The sequence below is a fragment of the Limanda limanda genome, chromosome 6 (assembly GCF_963576545.1).
Source record: "Limanda limanda chromosome 6, fLimLim1.1, whole genome shotgun sequence".
In the NCBI taxonomy this organism is placed as follows: domain Eukaryota; kingdom Metazoa; phylum Chordata; class Actinopteri; order Pleuronectiformes; family Pleuronectidae; genus Limanda; species Limanda limanda.
Genome location: NC_083641.1, coordinates 17,479,809 through 17,500,569, shown reverse-complemented (window position 1 = coordinate 17,500,569; position 20,761 = coordinate 17,479,809). Strand labels below are relative to the sequence as shown.

Genomic DNA, 20,761 nt, shown 5'->3' with positions numbered 1-20,761 from the left:
TGCACATGTGATGGAAAAAAGTAAAACATTCTCATGAATACTCTTCTTTTTTTTTCCTTCATTTTTTTTTTTTTTTTTTAGAAACCCGTGCCTCAGGTTAATTTCACTTCCACTGTTATAAAAACATCAAAATTACATACAGAAAGCACGTGATTTTTTTAATACACGGAAATAAAGCAAAATACAAAATGAACAACTTCCCCACAAGGCATATCCATAAAGCCACGAAATCATAAAAAATAATGCATGTGTTTTTTTTGTGTATAAACATATTTTACATCACGTTGCCCGTACCGGTCCAGTCGTCGTGTTTGTTCATTTGTTGACTGTGTTGTAAAGGTGGTGTTCATGACATGGCCCCGCCCCTTTAGAAGGAGGGAGCACATCGCCACCTTAGATATGGACACTGACAGTTCAGCAGAGCCTACACATATATTATAATCTCACATTAGTGGCCGGTGTCGCCCAGTTTCACCTTTTACACCAGAGGAGGTCCCCACAAGGTCACACACACAGGCCCAGACATTCAAGAGAGAGGAAAGGAGGGGAGAGAGAAGGGGGGGGGGGCTCACATCACATCATCCATGCAAACACTGCTGGGGCCATTTCTGAATTTGGACCAGAAACACTTCGATCGGTATTATTGTCTCTCTTTCCTTTTTCCCCCGTCTCCTCTGCTTTTTGTCCAGGAATTCCCGCTCCGTCCGTCCACAGAGAAAGTGTCTTTGTTCGTGGTTGTTGAAATATAACGAGGCCAGCCTCTATATACGTTCAAAATTAAAATCAGAACAATAATAATAATAATAATATCATCATATTGAAACGGAACAAGGACAGCTGCGGGATGGTGCGCCTCACGGTTTTGGCAAAGTGTGGAGCGTCCCAGCTGCATCCTCTTCCTCCTCCTCCTCCTCTTCCTCAGGGTGTCCCGCTGCAGGGGGGCTCTCCATCCCTCCATCCCTCCATCCCTGCCGCCACTTTCTCTTTCTCTTTCCCGTGTCCAGAAATCACGTCTGTGTAGGCTAGCAACAGTCTCTCTTTATCACATAAATAGCCTATAATTTTTTTTCATATAACTCATCGTCCTTCATTTGGAAAAAAAAGGAAACATAAATATCGTCCCTGGGTAATTCTTCTTTTCCTCGGGTTGCGTCACTCGGTGAGCGTTCGTTCCTTCGCCGCGGGGACGCGTCGGCCAGAGCGCGCACGACCCCGCATCGTGCCCGCGCCCGGCCCCCCCCCCGCGGCGTCACAGGCCCAGCGCGGCCGCGTGCTTCTTGGCCTTCAGCCGCAGGTCCGCGATGCTCGAGTTCTTGCTGGTGTTCTTCGCGGCGGCGGCGGCGGCCACGACCGACGCGGCGGAAGCGGACTCGGCCGCGAGCGTGGCCAGCGGCAGGCCGAAGGGGGGGGCGGGGAACATCATGTAGGGCGCGTGCGCGGCCAGGTGGGAGTGCAGGTGGTGCTGCGCATGCGCCACGGCGCTGTCCAGCTGCAGCTGCGCCTGCACCTGAAAGGAGAAGGGCGGCACGTTGCAATGACTATCCTGCGGGACGGCAGGGGGGGGGAGAGAAGGGGGGGGAGAACATGCGTTAACTTTGCAGCGGGATGCGTGAAGGCTCAGCGGGCAGGAGTATAAATATTGGTAAAAAGTGAGAATATAAGAAGTAAACAGTGAGTAAATATATACTGGTTTCCCATTTTTCATTGCTCTCCTATCCTCGTGTTATTCTATTGTATTCTTCTTATTCTTTTTGTTCTATTTTATTGTTATTCTATTTTATTCTTTTATTCTTTTTATTCTATTTTATACTTGAGCATTTCTTTAAAGAGAGTGTGTGACCCAAGCATTTCATTGACAGTGACTACTTCATGTTATCTCTGTTCATTTGACAATAAAAAAATCTTGAATCTTGTTGTATTTATTGCGTTTTTATGTTTCTATGTTCAGTGTTTGCACCAATAACCAGAGCAAATTCCTTGTATGTGTGAACGTACTTGGCAATAAAATACTTCTGATTCTGATTTGACTTTGGCGTAATTACTGTATACTGAGAGGAGAGGTTTCAATGTGGTCATTCTATATGTTGGCAACACTGTATGAATGCATTGACTTAAGCTCTTTTTTTGTCTTCACAATCCTTTCGTTCAAAGCACAAGTTCTTGAATGTTATTTGCATGCAATTCATCCTTAAGACAATTATGAATCTGACTGAACATTGAAGGCAACTTGTGTGAAGGTGTCGCTGCTTCTGACACACAAAGTGTTGAGGTTCATTAAGTTGAAGGGATTAGATCCAAGTCGTCAGTAGAATGGGATTTTGTTTGCAGGGTGTCAACGACTCTGTCCTGTGTGTGTGTGTGTGTGTGTGTGTGTGTGTGTGTGTGTGTGTGTGTGTGTGTGTGTGACTGCAGCACGTGTGACTCAGCTGTGTGTGTGTGTGCATGCTACGGGCCATCATTCGGCCCCTGAGTGTTGACTGGTGCAACTCTTGTGATTTAAAAGGTCAACTTGAGAGTTTATTTATTTGAACATCAATAACATGAAATCTAATCAAATCAGTTCAAAGCTTCAGTGCCTCGGGGCGTCCTGGGCCTTCTACACAAGATAACACTCCCGACCAGGCCAGCGGTGCTAAAGGTGAGGCCTGGACTAAGTTAAATGTAGCATGTAATAAAACTCATTTGACAATTCCGTCTAGAATCTCACCACAATCCACACACTGAGGCTGCAGTTCAAGCTTTATCAAAAAACCAGTCACTCCCATCACTGATGCACGAATATTGGACACAAATCTAAATTTCGAAACATAGAGGATATCTTGGCCGGTGTAAGACCACTTTCCGTCTACCTATCCCTCCTTTAGCGCTAATAAAGGCCTGTTCAAATGTTTGTTTGCCCCAGTAAACTAAGTGGTCCATGAAACAATAGAGGGACCTGGCACAGTGTTTTTATTTTTTTGTCAGTGTGTTAATAAGAGTCTGGTTACCCCCTTCACTGGGACTGGAGTCTCTGCATAGCACTCGACCAGAGCCGGTGCCAAGACAGCAGTCCGGGGATTGGTCTGCCTTTTAATACTAGACGCTTCAAAGTAACTTGCCTGTTGGAATGGCATCCGTAAAGCCCCCACGTTGACATATGGCGCTACACGACAAGCTTCGAACTGACTCGCTGCTCCAATCAGCACTCCTGCAAGAAAAGCACAGAGGACAGGCATGCCTTAATTGCGAGTGGGGGGGAATATGCAAACCCACAAAAAAAAATTGAGGAAACAAACGGGCTGCACAACAATAAGCAGGGAGCTGATAAGTAAACTTTAACAGATAAACACTCTAAGAGAAAAAATCTTCTGATGGCACAATTCGCAATAAATGCAATAAAATAGAATGGCAGTCTGCAGTTTTTTTGGAGCATGCATGAATTAAAAGAAAGAAAACAACAACATACCTTTATGTAGCTGATTCTCCTGCTTTCTGCATTTGGCTCTTCTGTTCTGGAACCAAACCTGCAGGGACACACATTAATTAGAGGCCTATATATTTACTGATTGGCAGCTGCTTGTGAGGCCACGTGTAATTCCTCTCAAAAGTGACAACAACCGCAGAAAAACAATATCCCCGGGGAGCGCTGAAATATTAATGACACTGCTTAACCCCGGATTTTAATTATTACATTTAGCCCTACAACGAGGGAGAGAGAGGGAGAGAGAGAGGGGATGGGAGGGGGAGAGGGAGAAAAAAGGAGCAGAGAGAGCCCGAAACAGTGATAAGAATGGGAAGAAATTGGATATTTAAAAATCGTAGGTGCATAGAGAGACCCTTGTTGGGAGTTGCACGATAATACATAACCTTGTGGACGGTTGGTTTCATCTTCCTATACAGATAAGTGTGTGTGCCCCCCCCCCCCTCTCTCTCTCCCCGGACCCTCAGATATCGAATAGCAGCGATGCTGTTACAGTTTTGGGGACATCAGAGCGAGCTGCGATCTGAGAGCATCTCCATCTCTCCCCCCCTCCCCTCATCTCCCTCTCATTAAATGACCGCTGAAATTAATTACCCTTATCTGCAGAGAAACCCGTGTCAGAGAGAAACGCTTAAAAAATGCCTCGCAGATTTGTCTAATCACCGCCACAACACGCACAAAAAGAAGAAGACAACACAGACACGCTTCAAAGACATCTCACTCTCTCTTTTTTTCCTTCTGCTGAAATCCACCAACGATTTTCAGAGAGGGAGTTAAAAAACAAGCCTTGGAACACAGATTAAACGATTTATTACTCTGATAATCTGCTTTGTATCTGCACACACAAAGCCAAATTAGCCCACAATACAACGTGTCACTCTGCAATCTCCCCTCACATAATATACAGCGAGAGCATGATTGAAATATCATATTGATTTGGCTGTCAGCATGGCTTCGTATTGACCAACATGGCGTGTGTGTGTGTGTGTGTGTGTGTGTGTGTGTGTGTCAATCGGAAGTCCTCGTGCACGCTTCAGGTTAATTCATTGCGATGATTAAAAAAAAAGGGAGAGAAGCAAACTGCTGATATTGATCGAGGTATGAATTTCTAAAGAGGATAAAGACATAAATGTGTGGTCCCTGCATGCAACTGGTAAAAAAAAAGAAATATCTAATACTTTAATAGAAGAGAGGGAGACAGAGAGGGGAATAGAGAGAGAGAGATCTGTTCTTGATTTGGGTAGAAAATAATACATAATTTATGTAAATCCCCGAGCTGTGGCTCCTTGTTCGGGACACAATGCGCCTTATTGGTGAGATTCCAGTTCAGGCCGGGGGAGCCCTGCGAAAAAGCTGGCTTTAACTTTAGTTGGGTGGGGAGGGGGGGTAAGTTTAGGATCTGCTGGGCCCACTTCTTATGATTTTCTTTTTGTCATATTCAACATGGAGACAAATGCCCAGTAAACTCCCCTGAGCGGGGGACACATACTGGATTAAAAGAGGGGAGTCTGGAATAAGATATTACAGAGGTTTTTTCTTTTTTCGTTTTTGATAAATCAGATGAGAGGAGTTGTCTATATGTTCATGCCCCCCCCATCCCTCCTCCTCTTCACTGCTCCCTTTACACAAGACATGTCTGAAACCCCCCCTCCCCTCTCAGCCCCCCTCCCCTGACTGGCTGAAGTCTTACTGGGTTTCTGCGCAGATGGTGGGTCCCCATGAAAAACGACAGCAGCAGCTCTGACAAACATGCAGGGCCTCGCTCGGTAACATACACGCAACCCCCCCCCCCCCCCAAAAAAAAAATATGTGAAGGCTCGTTTGTTTCTCCTGATTTGGACGATGAAGATCAGATCGAGTCTCATGATGTAAAGCGAGGCCTCATTGAGAGAACTGATGCAAATTAAGCAGCCAAAACATGCGGAGAGAAAATATGTTCTAATCAATAAAACAATAATGATGAGCTGATAAGATTTGGAAGTTGTTTAAAAATAAACAAACATATTGTGCCAAACTTGAAACGTGCAAACACCAGCTCACATTTTCAGGTCTACACTGTATAGCAAGTGTGTGTCTGTCCACAAAAATCATCCATATAACAAAAACGAATTGATTTCTTCTCCAAACCTGTTTCTGTTTATGAAGAACAATATGGTGGACACGTGGGCGTCATGAAGTTATTTCTTATTGTTTCCTCCTAAATAAAATAATAATAATTATTAGTATTAATATTATTTTTAGTTGTAGTAGTATTATTACCATTAGTTTGATTTACAATAGTTATAACTACTTTATATTTGTTTAAGCAGATGGCTCACCCTTTAGGCTAATCCTTTTTTTGTGGAGATATTTACAAATTCTACCGTGATGTTGTGTTTTTGAAGATAATAATAATAATAGTTATGAATTTTTGATTATAATTCAGGGTATAATTTATTGTGCTTTCATTTTTAAAATGGGGTCAGTGTCATTGCAACAAAGTCTCAAATGCTTCCTGGAATTATTGCTATTATTACTGCTACTATTATAAATATTTTTCAATACTGTGTTTTCTTATTTTCCTTCCTATTTTTTTTTACATTTTTTACAGCTGAGTATATGTACTGGTCCTACCTGTACTCGGGCCTCCGACAGTCCCAGTCGCTGGCTCAGCTCCTCCCGCATGAAGGCGTCCGGGTAGTGGGTCTCGTCGAAGAGCCGCTCCAGCTCGTTGAGCTGCTCTAGCGTGAAGTTAGTCCGACTTCTCCTCTGTTTGATTTTAGTCTGTGCCTCGTCCTCGATTGGCTTCGAGTCCTCCTTCCTCTCCTTCACGTCCGTGGTGCCTGACGAGAAGAGACGGAGGAGGGGGAGGACATCAGCATCGGCTGCACCTTGACATCCATGTCTGCGGTCATCCTTGGCCTCCATGGTCACATGTTTTGTTTTATTTCATATTTCAATAGGAGTTTGCTCCTCAGAAAAATAGGCCTCACGGAAATTAGGCTGCATCTATTCTATGTGTTTTATAGCTTATACTAAAAAAACATGGTTGTTCGTCATCATAATACACATGCAGCAAACTGGCGACTTATTGCAATTAGATATAGGCAACACAATATAGCAAGCAAAGTGTATCCACCCACACTTATTGAATAAAAGCTCTTAACATAATCGTTTATGGATAAGAAACACAGAAAGAAAGAAAGAAAGAAAGAAAGAAAGAAAGAAAGAAAGAAAGAAAGAAAGAAAGAAAGAAAGAAAGAAAGAAAGAAAGAAAGAAAGAATCAGAAACCATCAGATATCACACAGCTATCAGACCTCGGATGTTTTGTAGAGCTACATAAAGCTCTTTAATTATTAACTGCTTATAAATATGCAACGCTGTGCCCACTGTTGGATGTCTGATACACGCTTGTCGCAGCCCCGCTTTTAACCACGATGCCCATGACGAACAGATGTCAGATTATTTTTTTACAAGCCATCCAACTCAACTCTTAGATAAACCCTGTCGATAAACCCTGTTCCCAGTGTGCTGTCACATATTGTCCAGCTTTCAGAACAACTGACTCTTCAAACGTGAAGCTGAAGCACATGGAATTTGGGTTTATTTGGAAGCATTAAGCACAAAAACACTAAATATATCTCGAGTATAATTTTATACTGTCTCGATTTTGATTATTTATTATTATCTACGTTTTGCAATGGGAGATAAAGAAAAACAATAAATAATTTAGGGAAGCGTTTTTTTCATCTATTGTTTCCATTTGATATATCCGATTTGTGATCAAGCCTCTTGTCGCACCTGAGCTGCTCCCACACCTGGGAACAGACATCTGTGTGTTTACCCGGTGAAATTAAAAGCATTTCGTGTATATAATATATGAGATAAATATATATGAGTCAGTGTCTCTAATAATCAATACAGATAAACTATAATCAATCGGAAAAATTGCAAGGTTTTTGAGATTAAGAGCCACAATTGCACATACAGCTGGCTTGTGATAAAAAAAATGTATTGTTAGTGTAAACAATGAATTTAGGTCTTGTTATATCATAGAATAAAACGTATTATTTCACCAGGTGGCCTTATTATATTATGTGCATATAAAGAGTATTTTCTTAAGCTGTGAATCTATGATTTTAAAGTTTTTAAAAATGCACAACAGCAAGACAGAAGCGAGCTGCAGGCTTTTGATTGAAATGGAGAATATTATGAGCTGTTAAACAGGCGATTTGAACTGTGCACGATAAGAGAAAGCAACAGTTCACGAGTTAATTCTCCTCCAGTGATCAAGCTGTAACTTCGTGGAGAGACCCACGCTAAAATCTGCAGTGATCAGAGTATCGGATCACATGTTTTAAGTGTGTTTTCGCAGATAAAATCGTTTCTATGAGTACATGATGTTCGATCAATCTACAGACTCTCTGCCCTCTTTACTAGAACTCCTTCACAACAGCCACACATGCAGCCGACCTACCGTCAGTGAGTTTGGGGCTCCCGGCGTCCCTAATCCTCTCCGGGCCGAGCATGTCCGAGTCCCTGCCCGGCGAGAGCGCCACGTTCCGGGGGACGGCGGCTGCCTCCTCTCGGCTGCCGGGCTCCGCGGGTAAAGGCTCCCTGCCCGGCGCTCGCGTCGAGCCGGTCTCTAAAACCTCCCGGTACGTGATCACTTCCTTCTTCTCCTTCACTTTGTGATCGAAGGACTTCGAAACGAACGCGGTGAGCTCTTCCATCACTCTCCTTCACCGGAGGAAGAAGAGGAAGAAGAGGAGGAGGAGATAAAAAAAAAAATCACACACCACCACCACCACCACACACACTCATGCACTCGATCCCTTCTGCTCCACGGCCGCTTAGAGACATCAATGGTGGGGCTCGTTTTAAAGTCGACCCATTGAAAACGATACGAGGTGATGCTGCCAACTCTGGTTTAAATAAAAAAAAGCACAGCATATATATTTATATAGAAGCTCTAACGATGTGTCTTCTCAGCCAATTCCTCCTCCTTTGGTTGCGGAGTTGGGAACCTGCTGGTGATCCTCTATTGAAGTCACAGTATTTATACTTTGCGGCGCCTTGCCCCCTTGATCCGTGCAAATTACCTCCCCTCAGGATGCCGGGATGAGCCCCCCCATCCACCTCCCTCTCTCCCCTCCCTCCCTCCCTCCCTCCCTCCTTCACTGATATGGGAGAGAGAGAGAGAGAGAGAGAGAGAGAGAGAGAGAGAGAGAGAGAGAGAGAGAGAGAGAGAGAGAGAGAGAAAGAGGAGTTTAGAAAAAAAAATCATTAAGCAGCACCGTCGCTATTGGCCATTAATCCGAGATTGACAAGATGGACTAATTAATTTAATTAAGCGCTCATTCGCTGCTATTGTCCTGAGTTAGTTTTTTAAACACTCTGGGAGATGAGGATGTCCCTCTCTCTCTCTCTCTCTCTCTCTCTCTCTCTCACTCCCTCCATCTCTCTTCCTCCCTCTCTCTCTGCAGGGGTGTGGCTTAAAAAGACCCTGAAAATGACACGAGAGAGGGAAGCACATGGATGAGGAGTCCTTCCTCACTCTGTCTCCCTCTGATCTGTGGTGATGGTGGGATGGGATGGGATGGAGGGGGGGATAAAGACAGCGATGACATGGAGAGAAAAGAGGTAAAAAGCGGACCAGCTGGGCTGCAGAGAGGAGCGTGCAGCGGCGACGTGCACGCACAGAGAGCTTTTCACAGAGAGGGAGAGGCTCGCCTGAGTATTTGGCTTCACCAGTTGCACTGATATATACACATGGCTTTAGGCCCATGGTAAATTTACGCTGAAGTCTTTTTTTCTTTTGATTTAAAACGTAATTTCAATGCAAAATATTAGAATATAATAATTATTAGAAATAAAATAATATAATAAAAATATGCATACAATAAATGAGAATGGAGCACTAACTAGATTTAGCATTCGAATGATAACAACATTTATAATAGTGAAAATTATTTATTATTATTATTATTATGAACATCATTATTATTAACAACAATAACAGCAAAAACAACCATCATTCTAACATTAATAATAGTAATAATAATAATATGGGGCACGCACATCCGGCTATTACAATGTATTAAAATTAATACATTTGTGAACCCACTGAAACAAATTATTCAGTGCGTCGGTTTATGTTTCTAATCAGCAAATTATGTATTTTAAATTGTCATCATTAGTGAGACTATATCGCTTAATATTAATTCTCAGTGGACTTTTTTCTTCCTCTTCTTCTTTACGCCATTAGGATGTTAAATAGCAGCTAAACGTTTAATTACGAGCTGCCTCTCGCGATGCCATCGCCATTGGGCTCACTAATTAACGCTGGGTTTGTTTTTTCCTGCCGCTGAAATGATCGCAAGTTATTTGCCAGAATAAATAAACAATGGCTGCACGTGCGGCGAAGGTGTAAGTGAATGCAGCGGAGAGAGTGAGAGGGAGAGAGGGGGGAGAGAGAGAGAGGCAGCAATTAAAGAGTAAGAGGAGGTAACGTATACAATATCCAGGGATGTAACCGGATACAGCGGGATTTTAAAAACGTCGGGATGAATCTGATGCAAAACTAAGCGTGTTTATTGATAATCTATGTAAAACCCTAATTCCACACAAGCGCTGCAACAATTCCCCCTAATTAAATATTTACCACGTTTCAGCTGCAACCTTAGGCATTAATTACTATTATTCCTGCTGCATCCTTATAAGCAGGACGAATTCCCCATCGAGCCCCATTAAAACCTTTATTCTCTTCAGCCATCTGTAATACTCGCGTTATCGATTCATTTACTCGCAACAGTTCAACTGGTCCTTTCACCTCCGCTTACCTTCTCTGTGTGTGCTTTTTTAAATTTCATGAAGTTATTAATTATCCCACTTTGTTGAGGATGTGTCTAGATGCCCTCGCAGCTCTGTGCGTGGAGCCTAAATAATAATGAATAAATAATGTATTATACGAGAATGATAACCTCATGCAAATCATCACAAGCAAGTTCCAACGCTCAGTTCCTGGTGTTATCGCTTGTGGTGGGTGGGTAGTGTCGGATCCAAACGAAATATGAGCAGCCCACACTTTTAATGGACGAGAATAAATATTATTATTATGAGCGTATTCATTTGGAATATTTCCAATTGACTGCAGGAGATGATGAGACCAGAGAGTAACAGCATTTCAAATGAACACGAGAGGATTTGTTGTTGCTTTATTCTAATTTAGCCTAATTATTGTTTCTGAATTTATGAAACACGATTTGGGTCAAGGTCGACATATCTTTTCAAATTTTTAGTTTTTCAAAATATCTCCAAATTTGACTTTAATTATATTTTCCTCAAATAACCTACATATAACCTGCTGTTGTATAAATATAATATTTAGCTGTAGGTTCCTTGGAAGTATATTAATCCACAATGTTGCTATTTGGAAACTTGATTATGCACTAAAAACTTTATTATTTTTTTCATTCATGAAAACTAACTCAGCACCGATGAGATCTATCGATTGCTCTGTGTGGGACTCTCCTTGTCTGCTCTCCATCGATGCTCTCCGGCTCCCCCAGCAGCGTCTTGCAGGGCAGTGCATGTTTGAGTTGTGGAGCTTCGCTGCGATTTAAAGGTGAGAAGCGGGATTTTCATTCGCAGGAACTGCTCCTCTTCTCCTCCACATCTCGTCTTTCACGCTACGTGTATCTACGACAGCGTGATGCGTGTTTACGGTCGAACAGTTTGAGCGTCCCGGTGAAAACGAGAGCTAAAGCTACATGTTAGTGGAGTTAGCTCAGTTAGCATGCTAGCTAGCCTTCATAGAAACACGCTGCTTTTCTATTTACCTCCTTTATATTGACAACACATGAGGCAGCAGCGTTGTTATAAGCTGTTGTTGTGCCGTAAGACACACAACTGTCACTGCCCTATATGTAGCTGATAAGCTAAGCTACATGTTGTATTAGCTAGCTCCCCAGTGTAGTATTTTAAACATGGTGGTGCAGAGGCTGTGCTGTTTGCTTTGTACAAGTGTTTTGTGTTCACATGATACTCTTTGTTTCACCTTTGTCTCAAACCCAGTCATATAGTGTCTCATCTACTCGTATGTGTTTCTGTCAACCAGCATCATGGGCCGTCGCACCTCCGACAGTGAGGATGACAGTCGCAGCAAGAAGAAGAAAAAGCAGCGACGTCGGTCATCCTCCTCTTCCTCCTCTTCGTCCTCATCCTCCGACAGCAAGGTGACCAGCGGCCGGGCTCGCAGGTCCAGTCGACGGAGCCGATCTCGCTCCAGAGACAGAGACAGAAGGTGAGACACACAGAGGACTCGTCTGTCCTACCTGGAGGTGACAGGGGGGGCACTGTGAGTAGGTGACTGTCCTGGGATGAGACAGACTGTGTTTGTGATCTGCTGGAGCACTGGCTTGTTGTGTAGAGGAAAGGGTAACCACGGTTCATTGGGGGCTTCTAAAGTTATAGCAAATAATTTCCTAACAGCCCGGCTCCTACTTTAAATGGCGAATCTTCTCTGTTTGTACAAAGCAAAACTTATTTTACATCTGTTTTTGTGGTTACTTATGGCTCCCTTGTTGAGACCAACACTAACTTTGCAGTCAGTGCAACAGAAATTTAAGGACTATGAAGTATTTATTCCTTATTTGAACATACAAAGTTATAGTTGAGTTCTCACCATCGTACTTACTGTCTCAGTGTAGGCTGCTATCCTTAATCTCAATAACTTCTTTTTAGGGTAACTTCATAACATCTGACCAAGGACTACAGATCACAAACAGCTTCTGGGCTAACACTGGAACATTTATACTAATCTCTACCCAATAATAGGTCAATATACATGTTTAAGGGTATCAGTAAAAATCCAGAAGTTTTACTGATATTACTTTTTGTTAGCAGACAGTCTGAGCTGTTGTGATGTTACCAGTAACATGGATTATAGGAGGAAAACATGTCACAGGAGTAAAGCACAAGTGTAAATAATACAATACATTATGGCTGAATTCCATTTAGCTGCTTCACTTTCAGGGTTCTGGTACTTTTCCTTGCTACATGACTATCACATGGTAACGTCTTACTGGGGAACGTAACCTGAAGAGTGCTTTTCTGGCTCTGACAAGTCACACTGTCAGTTGTGAGAAAGGCGTATGCCCCTGTTCTGCTCCAGTGTCCTGTTAAGATAACTGTGTGACAGTGAATCAGCATGAATAATTCCATAACCCTGAAACAGAAGAAACAGGCAATTTTAAACTACCATTTACCGATGTGATTTTCATATTGTGACATCAAAACGTGAAAAGGAGTTTTTTTGATTTTGGTTTTGCATTTTTTGCCCAAGTAAGATTGTAGTCTGTTTTATAGTTTTTGCTCCTGTTCAGGATTATTATTGACATAGAACAGTGGTCACTGAAATACCTCCATGCTTTTAAAAACAAATACCAACTAAGGAGTTTGCTTGGATATGAAATCAGTTAGATCTAACTGGGATTTTAATCAAGCCGCAACTATTTTAGTTGCTCATATAATTTCCACAAATACACTGTTCATGATTGAGCACCATAGGAAATTACTCTGGCACTATGAGTCGTGTGTTTAGGTGGGAGGATATTTTGCAGCTGAAACGTCTAGAACTGACTTAAGTCAAAGCAAGGTGGTCGTTATTGCATGGAAGTTAGTTATATCTTGAATATCTACAAATTTTGACTTGGGTGTTTTAATGTGTATTATTTTGTGTCTAGTCTTTCTCAGGATACATGAAATAGAAAATCAAGGCAAAGCTGAGACATACAAACTTACCAAGGTGCCACTAGTTTTAAAAGCTCATAGCAGTTCCTGAGGAAAGGATAGGCTCAATACTAATCACACATCTTTTCAAGTGGATATGTGGCTGGACGTGGCCTCTTCCAGCCACCATCCATCCGTACCTGCCACTGGCTGTGTGTAGCTGTTCAGACAAGGCCACTTGATGGTAATTATTTATGAAGCTCAGTCAAGGTCCATTACTGTTGATGGGAAGTCATTGCCTGTCTGTACAGGGTGGGGCCGGGTGGGCAATGTAAACCCTGGGACCACAGCCTCTCATCTATTAGCCAAACGTTTTGATCAATTAACCAAGACCTTGTGTGTGTGTGTGTGTGTGTGTGTGTGTGTGTGTGTGTGTGTGTGTGTGTGTGTGTGTGTGTGTGTGTGTGTGTGTGTGTGTGTGTGTGTGTGTGTGTGTGTGTGTGTCACTCAGTGAGTGAGAGGGAGGGAGAGAGACTAATTCCTTTAATAGGCTCATATGAAATTCGACACTGTGCAGGATTTTCAACCTGCATTCATACAAACGGTGTAGAGAGACCTCACATGTAGAAAAACAGAAGAGTGCTTATGCTCTTGGCCAGTGACATAATGACCACATATTTAACGTGTAAGCGCAAAGAGAGTGATCGAGTCCATGGAAATGTGTGAGAGATATGAGAAGACATGAAATCCAGCTTGTTAGGTGAGTTCATGTGAAAGACTTCTGTGTTAACCAGCTCCCGCTCACATGTGTTTGAGCCATTATATTTTATTACAGTACATTTACACAGGCTTCTGTGAACATTTGTGGGTTAACACCACCTTCCAAAAAAAACCTCAGCTCACTACTGTGTGTTTCTTCTGTTTAATGTCTGAAGTGGATCTATGCGGGCTGTGGAAATGATTTCATAAGGCTCCGCTCATGGGATCTATCCTTTAGCATACTAATGGTTCTTTGCTGTGCTACTCTAAGCGGTACAAATTCGGTTTGATAGTTCAGCCTCTGTGTTATTTGCTTTCCTTTTTCTTCTCTTCCATCTTGCAGTACTCCCATAGGACCGAGTATGTGGGTTTTTTTTGTGAGTGTGTGTGTGTATTCTAAAAAGATTTTGGGTGAAACAAAAGAGAAGATTTTAAATAATGAATTTTGCTCAAACTGTTTGAGTAGAGAACGGGGGTTTCTGCATTCACATTCACCCCTATAAATACCTCCTGCTACATGATATCAATAGAAACACGTTGTGAGTGGTGTTTTGAAAATTGATGCTACACACAGACACACACACTTCTGCAGCCACATTAAAGAGCAGAGCTCGAAAGGGCCCCTGTGGAGGAACTGTAGGGTGGCCTACGTGACTCTGCTGCTCTGGGCCACAGACAGACGTGTTCACTAATGCAAAGCAGCCATCGGCGCTGCTGATAGGTGAGGGTGTTCGGGACGTGAGGACATATTTGCTCTTGAAATGAACAGCACAACAAATTAGGAATACAGCATTGACTTACGGAGAAGAGGGAAGAATTCCAGTTGAGCTGCTGTAAACTGGTGGATGAACAGAGTATTTTTAGAGGAAAGTCATTGCAGTGGAATGAGGAGGGCGCTGACAAGGCGAGAGCTTGACTCTGGTTTTGTAAGTTTGTTCTATTGAGAGCAAATTAAAATTTAATCTAATGAACATGGCAATATTATAACTGCTAATAATGTGAAAGTTTCTCAGACAGCAATTTTGGGAAACACAGGTTTTCTCTACCCACACTGCACCTTCGGAACCTATTTACATGTTTTGCTGTTGCTGACCACATAATGTTTAATGGTTTAAATAAGAATCCCCCTTGATTAAGAATCCTTCCGATGTTAAAATGCATGTTTGTCTGTTTCTGTCTGTGTGCTCCAGGAGAAGACGGCGTTCCAGCAGCAGCTCGTCCCATAGTCCGTCTCGCAAGAAGACGAGTCGCAGTGCAGGGGACAAAGGGAGGAGCCACCGCTCTCACAGGTCCCGCAGCCGAGACAAGAGGTAACGCCATCCCATTACCATGTTGTGTTTTCCGCCTTGTTGGAATTAACACTTTTAATCATGAATTTCTCGATAATAATAGCAAGTAATACAGATAACAGCATTCAACATTAATTCAAAGATATGTTTTTAATATATTCTGAGATGAAGCGTAAAATATGTGAGGAAAAAGAGCATTGAGCAATGGCTGCGTCATTAAGGAATGACAATACTACTTGAAACACTGTTTGTATTACAAGCCAGGATATGCCATGCTGTGTGCAGACTTTTCTTATTAAAGCCGCAATAAGAATTTTGGAAGTTTACTGTTGCATAAACAAACACATCATTTTGTATTTATGGCTCATGTCATCAGAAGGAGCCACATGGAAACTTCCATCTCAGTTCTAGATTAACATTTTGCGTTTGCACGTACTCGTGTCTCAGTTAACCCAGACTATGGGTTTTTGCTGTGTGAGTATTAATGAAACAGCAGGTCACATGCAACACCAGTCCAATCCTTCCCAAATCTCTTCTGGCAGAAGCTCTTCTCTCACTCATTAATGTAATTAAAACATCATTACCCACGCACACTATGTTGAATTATGATTATTATTGATGTAGCAAGAGACTAACTTATGCATGCAAGACCAATGTGTACACACCTGCACCGCACACACACCCATGCACACACCCGGCCATAGTCAGCCGAGTATCGCTTTCAGGAACATAAAGGCAAAGTCTCTCTGTGTGGTGGTCCATGTCATTAGCATAGCTAATCTGGTGCTAATGAACCAGTAAACTGCTGTTTTTAAATCCCTCACACTCACACACATGGACCCACAGTCACTTAGAAACACACACAGACGCACAATTGAAGAAAAGGTTATCATAATATATGCATGAGCCAGGCCCTTTGTTTACTTGTGTGTGGCTGTGGGTTAGAGCAGAGATCATTTTAATCACAAGGAGAAAAAAAAGTGTTTGAATGTTTTTATTACAGAGGTGACAGGATGATGCAACAGAGATGTGCCGACACAATTGTGGCTAATGGTGTCACCGCACTTCAACTCTCTAATCTCTGAACATTTCGTGGCTTCAGAACAAGCAACAAATTTCACTGTTGCACTGAACAAATTTATTGACAGATATTTTCACACAATCCTCCCTCTACTCTCTGCGGTAGCGCGGCAGTCACTCACAGCGGCAGCGGTGATTAAAGCATCAGTCGGAAATGGCATTACCGTTGTGGGTGTGAGATGAAAGGTGGTTGGGATTTGGGAGATTTAGATCTGCAGTCGATGACATCGGTGTTTACAAACAATGCGCTGTGATTAGCAGGGTTGCGTTGCGTAATCGGCTTAGCGGCAAGCGAGGAGCAGGTGGGATGGGCTGGCGGAGGGGTTTGTGCGGTGGGGTGTTAAAAAAGGTGGAGGCGGTGTTGGAGGTGGGGATGAACCAAATGATGACACCGATGACAAATTTATGCAGTTATGTGATGGCAGCTGCAATTTGGGTCTGCAAACCTGAGCTGTTTGTGGCCACATGTGCACTCCCGTCTCAGCATTAGAACAATCCAGGGGAAATTTGTGCTGTCATCTAATAAATGGCACAAGCACTGAAAGGATTATTCAGCTAATTGGTTCGTTGATCAACAGAATAATAACCACAAATACATTTTTTAAATTGTTGTTGTCGTGGCATCTCAGAAGTGAAAATTAGCAGCTTTTATTTGTCTCGTTTATTAATATACTGAATCGCTTTGGGTTCCAGAGCAATTTGATAATATTGCCGTTGGAGTTTTGTGACATTTTATGGCGCTAATGATTAATCTTTATATAATTGTGTGATGAAAAGCTTTTCGATTTTTCAGTTGTGCAGTGTGCAGCACGGGGAGCAATTGCAGTATTGTAATCTTGTACTGTGCTCTCCTGTGGGTGAATGCTGCATATTCTACACCCGCTGGAGCACTGGAATGAAACCAGGTTGGTGTGCACAGGTGCCCTGACTGCCATCACTCAGTTGTGTGTCTGTGTGTGTCTGTGTGTGTCTGTGTGTGTGTGTGGATGAGGTTGCCCGAGCTGGCTGAGAGGCTGGCTGATGGATCATAGGAGGATTGAGTGGACAGGACCTCATGATTGATACGCAGATAGGATATGAGGTGCTGCCTGCCACCCCCACCCCAGCCACACCAACTCGGCACCACCATCAGAATAAGAACGGGAGAAAAGAAACCGAGTCCACAGATGAGAGAGAGAGAGGGGGAACGAGAAGTTCCAACAGAATGGAAAAGTCAGGAGAGAATAAGTTGAGTTAGTGCAGGACAGGGAGTGCAGAAGAGCCTTAAAGAACAAAATGTAGGGGAAAGACAAACGCGAAGGTCTGTGGAGTGAAAATGTTCAGCTTGAAAGAGGGAAATTATTCAGAAGAATTGGAGAATAATAACGTCTGCATCAGAATATTGCAGGCTAGAAGATTAAGGCCATTGTGAGTCGAAGCTAGAATATTATTACCTTATTTTCAATCTATCATATCTAAATAAAAAATAAGATGCATGAAATAAGAATAATGCTCCATCATGTGTTTACAGTCTATCGTTGCTTCCTCCATCTCTCCTCTCTTTGCCCTTTTTTCCCCTGCCCTCAATCAGAGAAGGGCCAGGTCCCCCAGAGGCAGTCAATCTTGCCCTGAAATGTAAAACAGACAAGAGGAGCAGATTACCTATTTGCCATTAATGTTTATTCTCTTTGATGTGAGCAGGCATATCAGGCTGTGTGTATGTGTGTGCGCACACACACAAGAGGAAATGTGTGCGGTTGAATGAATGTATGTGCACATGTTCATGGTGAGTGTGTGTGTGTGTGTGTGTCACGGCCTAGTCCACTGGGGAAGAGCAGAGTGTTGCATGGTGGCAGCAGCGCACAGTGATCTGATGCGTACCCAGTCCAACAAAGACGACACGGCCTCTCATCACAGTTGGATCACAGGCACGTCTTTAGGTGAGCTCGGCGGAGCGGTGTAGCGCTGGGCTTTTATGGGCAGCCACAGCAGGGGTTAAATGTGTGTGGCTCTGTCAGTCATTCACCGACTTAACAGTTTGCTTTTCAGGCACTGGTGGAAGAAACGGCGGAGGACCGGCAGGTGCGACGCATCCACCACTTGACCCTTCAAAGAGCAGCAGCGGAGCATTAAACCCACTGTACGCACGCCACACATAAGCCAGCGTATACTGCAGGCTACACACAAACGCTTACATTTTCCTCATTAATATTTCACGGGTGTGGTGTTGAGTTAGCAGGGCAGAGTGCTAGCGTCAGGTTTTAGCCCGTGCTAACGCCTTCATCGCTGGGATGCTGTCATGACTCTGAGGAGAGCGAGACGAGACCTCTAATTATCCGTCTTTAACCCTAGAGGGCTTGATGGGAAGCTAAACACACCACACAGCATGAGAGGATCGCTGACCAGAGTCAGGATGATCTGAGCCAAAAAAGGCCGGGATGAGTCCGGAGCATCAGAGCTGTGGGTGGGTCTTGGTTTTGGCCAAGACAGATCTGTCAATATTAATCAAATGGGATTATTCTCAAATAGAAGGGAAAATGGTAACATGAATGTTATGCTGTAATTGTTGATGTCGTCAGTTGTAATTCCACTTTAAGTTTATAAATAAGTTTCCAGCCCTTATCTTTTAAATCAGTGGTTCTCAAATGGGGTCTGCGGACGAGTGAGTCTGTTGCTAACTGCTTGGGGGTTCGTGAAAAGTTTCACGACTCCTCCATTGAAATGATCAAATGTTGGTATTCAGTGTTGGTATTCAGTGAATAGTAAAATATAGTTTTAATACATGTCTAACATACAGTCTAACACGTTTCTCTTGTGTTACTCTTTCACATCACTAAGAGTGTAAACCTGGAATATTTTCAATTTTGTTGGGGGTTAGTTTGGTTCCTTTGCTGAATTATTCTGGGACGGAACTTCCCAGAACCCTGCTACTGTTATTTTTACACATATGAAGCAATTAAGGGGCTTCAGACGTGAGGTAAATTTTTGTTTCCTTTTGACAGAGCAACACTAACTTTAAGTGGCTCGACTGCCGCCGGTAGCTTCATATTTACTATTCAGATATTAGAGCGGTATCAGTCATTTCTATTAGCAATTATCAGGAAAGGAATAAGTGTATTTTCCAAATGTCAAACTATTCCTTTAAGGCTGACATGAAACATAGGATGTAATAATAATAATGATAATGAGACACTTAAGTGATCCCCTTAGGGCTATTCTCCTGTCTCCTTCAGAGAGGTCGGAGGTCAGGATTGAGTAAAGGTCAGTGCCCAGAGCAGCCAGTTTCAGTGCCTGGGTAGAGGACATTTAACTAGGCACAATGCCTTGTACATTAATAGCCGACTTAAAGGCGTCTGGCTGTGTGACTCTCCTCCACCCGCTCTGCCACCCTGCCATGTCTGTGGCTGCTGAAGCTCAGTGTTCTGGATGTTACAGCTCCACAAGCTCTGCACTCAGGACTGGAGATCACTGACTCTCGGCATATGTGTGTGTGCAGGGGTGAGCGATCACCTGGTATTTGTTTCATACAGCAATTTTCCCAATGTGTGAGATGAGGTGTCGTACATCTGCTAGATAGCTTATCTGACGTAGCACCAAGACAGAGCGTGCACAATGTCATCCAGCTTGGGAGTGGGACGGGCTGAGGTCAGCAACTGTATAGAGAGGAAAGGACTGCAGGGTAAGAGGACAGAGGTGGGGTGAGGAAAACCAGCGGGTTTATTGCGGCTGAGCAGTGTGGCCGCACAGCTTTTTCACTGCACCTGGATCAGCAATTCCCCTGTCAGGTAGCGAGGTGGGAAACATAAATTGATTCAAAAAGTTCAGAGTAAGTGTGTGCGCGATGTAGCAGGTGGTTTAGGGTGTCGCAGGCTTCATAAGGGAAACAGGCCCGAGTGTGTTTTGAGGACATGACAGGTGAAAATCTGGTTTCCTCAACAAACTGCTGAGACGTTGCCATATGAGAGAACCATAAGGGAGGAATTATGGCACTAATGGATAGAAAATAAGTTAAGAAAAAATGCAAACAACCTTTAAGTCCTTTCTCTTCCTTCTCCTGCACTATCTCACGTAGTGTTATTGCAGTTTTGCTGTGGTTTTAGGTGAGTCTAGACTGGTGCTGAAGTGAAATTTAAGAGCCAGCTCCTGGCTGCATTTCAACTGTCTGTTATTCCATCCCCCCCCCCCCCCCCCCCGCAAGATGACGTTTAGCCCTTTCTTCCTTCTTTCCCGATTACTGGACTTACAAAGTGTTGATTTAAACTGAAAGATGACCTGGTTTAGTTCAGCTGTGTCTTCTCTACTCCATAAAAATCAACATGCTTCCAGTCGTGAGATCTGAACGTGTTTGTTGTTGTGTTTCTCTCTCTCTCTCTCTCTCTCTCTCTCTCTCTCTCTCTCTCTCTCTCTCTCTCTCTCTCTCTCTCTCTCTCACTCTCACTCTCACTCTCACTCTCACTCTCACTCTCACTCTTACTCTTACTC

The 20,761-nt window shown here is 43.2% G+C and overlaps 2 protein-coding genes across 2 annotated transcripts in view; one reads left to right on the top strand and one right to left on the bottom strand.

The window, feature by feature from the left end:
- Positions 1-1,249: 1,249 nt before the first annotated feature.
- Positions 1,250-8,173, bottom strand: shox2 (shox homeobox 2). Its single transcript, XM_061073667.1, has 5 exons — positions 7,918-8,173; positions 6,074-6,282; positions 3,446-3,503; positions 3,099-3,187; positions 1,250-1,543 (listed from the first exon to the last, which is right to left on the bottom strand). Exons 1-5 carry the CDS (start codon positions 8,171-8,173, stop codon positions 1,250-1,252), a joined length of 906 nt encoding a protein of 301 aa, XP_060929650.1.
- A 2,834-nt stretch (positions 8,174-11,007) lies between these two features.
- Positions 11,008-20,761, top strand: part of rsrc1 (arginine/serine-rich coiled-coil 1) — a 117,496-nt gene continuing 107,742 nt past the window's right edge. The window contains exons 1-3 of the mRNA XM_061073120.1: positions 11,008-11,067; positions 11,560-11,745; positions 15,122-15,241. Of these exons, the coding sequence (XP_060929103.1) occupies positions 11,564-11,745; positions 15,122-15,241 (302 nt within the window). The 5' untranslated portion in view covers positions 11,008-11,067; positions 11,560-11,563. The remainder of the gene's footprint in view (positions 11,068-11,559; positions 11,746-15,121; positions 15,242-20,761) is intronic.

Coding starts and splice junctions, on each gene's coding strand:
- shox2 (XM_061073667.1), bottom strand. CDS start 8,173: ATGGAAGAGCTCACCGCGTTCGTTTCGAAGTCCTTCGATCACAAAGTG. Junction 6,283..7,917: donor GAGCCCCAAACTCACTGACG/GTAGGTCGGCTG, acceptor TCTTCTCGTCAG/GCACCACGGACGTGAAGGAG. Junction 3,504..6,073: donor TGTCGGAGGCCCGAGTACAG/GTAGGACCAGTA, acceptor GTGTCCCTGCAG/GTTTGGTTCCAGAACAGAAG.